Here is a 6,923-nt window from a genome sequence, read left to right as displayed (position 1 = left end):
CGCGCGCACAGACACGCGGAAGTGTGCGCGCCGTCTGACGCACGGCACCGGTCGCGAGCACGTACGTAGGTAGGGGTTCTTTGTTATGGTTGTATTTTTCTTCTAGGAAGTTCAACAAAACGCAGAATTGTTGTCAAAACCACGTTGTTGGAACATAAATACATATATAAAATGGTGCCGCGACGCCTGGAAGCTACTGCTGCTTCTTAGTTTTTGTTTTGAATGGGATGGAGAAAGAAACAAAACGGAACGTTAGCATGTTACCCCTTATGCTAACGATTTAAATACAAGAAACGGTGTGAACTTGGACGGGTGGACTTTGTAGTTCTTCGTCGTTGTTCACAAAATGTCTTAAGTATCGCGTTTTGACCATTATTCACCCCTAAAAAATCCGAGGAGCTAGGACTTCCACCCCCCTACAAGGATGATGGAGTACCTGGTGAGCTACACACTGCAACACTAAGTTTTTGTGTGTGACTAAAATTGTTTTGACCAATCTGTATGGTACGTAGAGCATGTTATAACTAACACAACTGTCTGCGGTGGTTGTATTTGCTTTTGGTGGTCTCTGTTCTGTTTGGTGGTTCTCAACCTGTCGGTCGGGACCCCCAGGGGAGTCCTACATGATTATTTATTTAGTCTTATCCCCCAGATGACAGTAAAGTGACAATGTTGTAAGTAAGGAGTTTTAAGTCAAGACCTCAAAAAGATAAATCACACCCGTATGAAGTGAGCGCTCTCATCATACATCAGATTCATAATACATCATTCATCTCATTCCGGCGGCCAATAGAATTTGCGTCCTCACCTTCATCTTCAATGTTTTTACACACTCAACTTTACATTCATTGTCAATGGCATTTAATGATTGTGTTAGGACAAAGTTTGTGTTTAACTTTACACACACACACACACACACACACACACACACTCTAAAAGCTGGACAATATTTATTTGTGGAACCTAGTCAAAATGCCTCAACTCTACAATTCCAAGTGCTTGTCAGGGTGTGATTCTCCAGTTTAAATATCATTTTAATGGGGTCCTCAGTTCAATTATGATTATTTTGAAATTAACCTGACTGCCAGATTGATGAAGCTTGCTTCACACTTGTAAACTTGAGATTCAATACTGCCCCCATCTGGTGGAGTCAGGTTCAAATTATGATTGTGATTCTTTTGAGGGGGTCCCGAGTCCCGACCTATGGTCCCGATTCCCCAGTTCAAATATAATAATAATAATAATAATAACTTTATTTATATAGCACCTTTCCAAAAACAAGTTTACAAAGTGCTTTACAGATAATAATAGCAGTAAAATAATACAATACGAATAAAACAAAAGAAACACAATTAAAACATTTCATAAAAAGGCTGTGCAATAAAGGTGAGTTTTTAACCGTGATTTAAAAGAGGATACTGAGTTTGCCAGCCTGAGATCCTCAGGTAGTGAGTTCCACAGCCGAGGGGCCCGTACAGCAAAGGCCCGGTCGCCTTTTGTGATAAGGCGAGATTTTGGAACATTCAATAGGGTTTTGCTGGATGATCTCAGGCAGCGGCCAGGCTTGTAGGGAGTTAAAAGATTACAGATGTAAGCAGGCGCCTGACCATTTAGAGCTTTTAAAACAAGTAATAAAATCTTAAAATCTATTCTAAAACTTACAGGTAACCAATGAAGTGCCGCAAGGACAGGTGTAATGTGCTCACTTCTCTTTGTGCCCGTCAGTAGTCTAGCAGCTGCATTTTGTATCAGTTGTAGTCTGTGAATGTTCTGTTTACTGATACCTGAATAAAGTGCATTGCAGTAATCTAATCTGGAAGAGATAAAAGCATGGAAATATGATTATTTGTCTGAAGGTAGAGGTGAGAGAACCACTGCTCTTTCTCTATTGAGAATTTAAAATCCTGTGCTACTCTAAACGCATTACAGTAACAGAATATTGATTAAATAAGAAAGTTGGGGGCACGGTGGCACAGTTGGTAGTGCTGTCGCCTCACAGCTAGAAGGTCCTGGGTTCGATTCCCGCTGGGGATGCTGTGGGCGCTGGGGGCGTGGTCCCTCCTCCCAGAGGCGGGGTTGGCGAAAGGGCCCCTCTGTGTGGAGTTTGCATGTTCTCCCCGTGTCCCCTAGGCATAGGGTAGGTACCCTCACAAAAACATGCAGTAATCCTGGTCTCTAAACTACCTCCCCCTGGCCAGCCGGGGCACCTGATGGAGGGGAAAGGAACTGTTCGGTGTAACGTGTTCCTTCCACGCGCTACGTCCGGCCGGGGAAATTCCCCCCTGTCAGGTAAAAAGAAGCTGCTTGGACTCCTCATGCATAGAAGGAAGCATGAGGTCCCCCCCAGGTTGGCAGAGGAAGTGTAGCGCCCAGGATTACATTAGATAATTGACACTGAGTGAAAAAAATGGGTTATCGTAGGATAAAAATTATTAAAAAAAAAATATATATATATATATGGCGTATGCCACCATGCACCACGCAATAGTATCAGATGCAACTGTGTTTACTTGACAACTGTGTCAGCGTGTCTGCACCCAGAAGAATCTGGGCGGGTCCAAATACTGCAGAAGTAAAACATTGATTGTACTTTGTTCTGTAACCACAGACTCGTCACGAAAGATTAACAAGGGTTTGAACTTCACGCCTTCGGTGAAAAAAATGGCTGTTAAATATTTTCCCCACAACTTCCCGTTCCCGTTATTTATTGAAAAGACTGGTTTGTATTTAAGAAGAATGGTGATAGATAGATAGATAGATAGATAGAAAGAGAAAGAAAGAACATGGCAGAATGTGTACATTTCACTCTCTGGATAGTAAAACTGGGTTTTGACACGGTAAGAATGTTTATTGTTTACCTGATGTATCCAGAGGGAACTATGAGGGTCATCCAATGTCTTTGTTTTTAAAGAGTGTAGACTCTGCGGAGTGTAACATGAGTACTATGTCTTGCCAGTGTTTCAGGACGTTGTGCTGTAAGGACCCTCCTGCTCTCAAAACAGAATATGATGTGGTCTGTATCGGACTGAGTGGCTCCGGTAAAACCTCACTCCTCACCAGACTCGGTCAGGAGAACGCCAACATCAATAACATCAAACCCACCACAGGTACTGGTTCTGCATGATGGGAAAATAAGAAAGTACAAGGTGAATAAGGTAATATAGTACAAAATGTAAGTGTGCTGTTAATGTAATGTAAACACAACCCCCTAATACCTGATCCACCTGCTCGAACTGGACTTGATGGAAAATTCCCCTGATTCTCCCTTGTGGATATGATCTAATTATTTTCTTTCTTGTAGGTTTTGACATCCGGAGCATTCCGTTCAAAGATGCCATTTTGAATATTAAAGAACTGGGAGGTAAAGTTACTATTACTAGATAATATAGATACAGTTATAATACTACTACTACTAATTATTATTATTATTATTATTATTATATTTCCCTCTGTAGTATTATAACTTGATGGGTGTTATCCATTTGAACTCTGAGGTACAGGTCTGGGTGATGTGATCCTTCGTATCCTTCATCTAAGACCTTGTGTCATTTTTATGTCAAAAGGCATTTTACTAGGTCAATAGATTGTTATGCCCAAAATACACATGGGTGTGTTTTCGGCATAACAATGAAATTATATACAAAACCTTTACGTCTGGTGCCTTACTTTGCACTGTCTTCTGACTATCACAATTGGAGTTGGTCACACCCCCCAAAGCCCAGCTTTAGACCACAGAAAACACAGAATCTAAAGGGAACATAGGGCTTAAGGATAGGCAGGGGAAGTGGAGCATTAAAAGCCACTGCCTAATGTGTGTCCCTTACAGTGACTGGCCCCATTCAGTGGCCCCAAGACTCATAAATCAGCAGAGAGAGGTGGACAAGCAGCAAACATTCATTTTGAAGTCTCTTAAAGGGCCACTTCATCCCTTTTGCAACCAGATCTTATTTTAATGATGTTTAGGACACAAACAAAATTCCTGGTGTTTGAGTGCGTGTCATATGTGTTTTTAGATATTTTATTATTTCAAAGTGCCAGTGATGTCATAGACACTGGGCTCACTTCCTTTCTGGACTACATGTTGTCTCAGTAAGTCAGCCCTCCCCCTCTCCACAAGGTGGGGCAGTGCACCAAGGCATCATGGTTATTGTAGGAAATCCAATCAAACCCTATAGTCATTCAAACACACACTGTATACATTCTTTTTCTGGCCATAGGGTGCAAATTTCAAATCGTGCTATTGTTCTCTACTGCAGTTTCTTCCAGCGGTGAAATGTCCCTTTAAGTACTGGGTGATGAGAGATATTAGAATATTAAAATGCTGTACTTGTGTACCGTGTAATTAGACAATTAGTGCAGGGGTTCACAACCAGCCATTTCAACTGAATGGCTAGAAAATGGAAATTAAGAGTTTAGAGTTGCGAGACATGGGCAAAGAATTTCCGGGGGTCCCCAGCCAAAAACGTTGAGAACCCCTGCATTAGTGTACTGGTTCAGGTATTGTCATAGAACCCCCAGAATATATTACATAATTCCAATAGTAATTGACTAGTTGAAAGTAGATTAATTACAGATTGGATTAGAAACATATATTTTAAAATACTCTACTCTTATGTACCAGGTAGTGAGACCATTAGAAAGTACTGGTCCAGGTACTTTCAGGGAACCCAGGCGGTGGTCTTCGTCATAGACTCTGCGTCCAGCGACTCCATTCTGGAAAGTTCCCGATCTGAGCTTCACTCAGCTCTTGTGCACCCTCAGCTCTGCACCCTGCCCTTCCTCATCCTGGCCAATCACACGGACCGACCCGCCGCACGCAGTGTCCATGAGGTACCAGCACATACGAAGTAGAAGTACATAGAGTGTGCACAAATGTATACACTAAGTAAATAAATAAATGGGGAATGGTGCATTTATATAGCGCTTTACATAGATTCTATTAGTAAAATAAGATCGTAAAGTACAAAATTACAGTAAAATAATAAATAAGTACAGGATCTTAGAAGTGTTTAATTTCATGACTTTAATGTCATTCCATGAATGTTCCTGCGATCGATCAGTGAAAGTAATTACTAGTAGTTCAAAGCATTTGTTCTAGTACTAAACGCAACCCCGGTTCTCCATTCCCTCAGATCAGGAAGTACCTTGAACTGGAACCTTTGGCGCTCGGCAAAAATTGGGTGATGCAGCCCACCTCATTGGACGACATGGCCGCCGTTAGAGAGAGCTTCTGCCAGCTCATTGGCCTCCTGGAGGAAAAGGACTTCCTTACCCAGAATCCTGTCGTGTGATGAGGTTTCCTTTAAGCAAGCCTTAAAAATAAAAACATATATTCTATAAGATTATATATACAAACACAGACACACATAATCTTTTTGCCTGTCTCAAACTTTAGTTAAGAGTATAGTTTCATATGTCCAAAGATTCTGTGTTAATATAATGTTTTTTCCGATAATATATAAGGAAACAAATTGCCAATGCTATGAAGTGTGTATTTTATACAGTATGTACATATTAGGGATTCAAATTATCGATGAATTCATTCATTGATTGATAACCTTATCGATCGATTTACTGGTTAGTTGATAAGCTGCGTTTTTTCTTTATTTTTTTTGAGAATCTTAATTTCCCTCACTAATGTCTAACATAAAATCGACATTTTGCTGATATACAGTAAGAATACAAAAAGGCATATTGTATTAAAAATATTTATTTGACCATTTGAGATGCAGGGCCAGGTAATGGCATCTTTTATGAGGAATAAAATGAAATGAAAAGTGCAGAGCAGAGCTGTTTCTGTGCATGGCTATAGCAAGGCGGAGGGGCCTTTAAAAAAAAACTGTCCCACATGTGCGTTCCTCGGCTACGCGCGCGCGCAGCCGCAGACGGCATTAAATTCACAGAAAACCGCCCAATGATTTTTTTTCACAGTGTTCAAATAATTGTTAAAAGTTGAATTGAAGAATGTCTTAATGGTGATTAATCGATTAACGATTACGTATTAACATCCCTAGTACATAATGTCTGTGTGCGTGGTGGGTCTTTCAGAATCAGGTCTTTGTGTGAATGTTTATTTTGAGCTTGAGTGATTATTTATACCCAACCATGTTAAGTGTCCCTGAGAAACACCTGTAAATCAGCCTACTATGACCAATAGAACTGTAGAACATATCATGGATTACTGGACTTATGCCTCAGCAGGATTTAGAAACACTTGACTTGGTTTGACTACTGTAATGGTGACTACTGTAATGGTGTCTTTACAGGTCGACCAGGTGACTGCAGTTGATTCAGACACTGCTGCTCGAGTCCTTACTAATGCAGAGAAAGTAGAGTAGAGCATATCACTACACTGGCTCTCGGTATGTCAAATGATTTAATCCAAAATATTACTGTTTTAAAACATTGAATGGTTTATGGCCAAAATACAGTTCTGATATCATGATCCATCCAGGCCCCCCACGTCATCTGGGACAGGTCAGAATTGGAAATAAACATGAAGAAGACAGCTTAATTCTTTTATGGACTACATTATCTGGGATCAAAGTCCCAGAAAACTGCAACGCCAGGTTCTAGCTTCTTTTAAATCATGGTTAAAAGCCACTGCCCTTTATTATTATTCTTCTGCACTGTAATATTACTCTTATCTTTCTTTTATTGTTACTTATTTTGTTTTTATTGTATTGTGAATCTATATGTTTATATTGTGTTTACTGTTGGTGCAAATCAGCAATTCCCAGACGACCTTTCAGCCCTGGTTTTGTGTGTATGTATTCAGAATGTGCCATAATCTTATATTGTTGAATGTTTTAAATTTTTGTATTTCTGATTATGAATTGCAGTTTCGCAATAAAACGTGTTCACCTTGTGAAACACAAATAAGATGAACGTATCTTTCTGTGTTCGGCTTATTGATTGACCCA

General features: G+C 40.3%; 1 protein-coding gene across 1 annotated transcript; it reads left to right on the top strand.

The window, feature by feature from the left end:
- Positions 1-6,892, top strand: LOC306939226 (ADP-ribosylation factor-like protein 15). The gene is made up of 5 exons (XM_079523779.1): positions 1-439; positions 2,957-3,107; positions 3,302-3,361; positions 4,622-4,830; positions 5,133-6,892. The coding sequence occupies exons 1-5, from the start codon at positions 425-427 to the stop codon at positions 5,289-5,291; spliced, it is 594 nt and encodes a 197-aa protein (XP_079379905.1). The 5' UTR covers positions 1-424; the 3' UTR covers positions 5,292-6,892.
- Positions 6,893-6,923: the final 31 nt, after the last annotated feature.

This window comes from Electrona antarctica, assembly GCF_951216825.1.
Source record: "Electrona antarctica genome assembly, chromosome: 16".
Lineage (NCBI taxonomy): Eukaryota > Metazoa > Chordata > Actinopteri > Myctophiformes > Myctophidae > Electrona > Electrona antarctica.
Note: the sequence above shows the minus strand (reverse complement) of the source record. Positions and strands in the feature narration are given on the sequence as shown.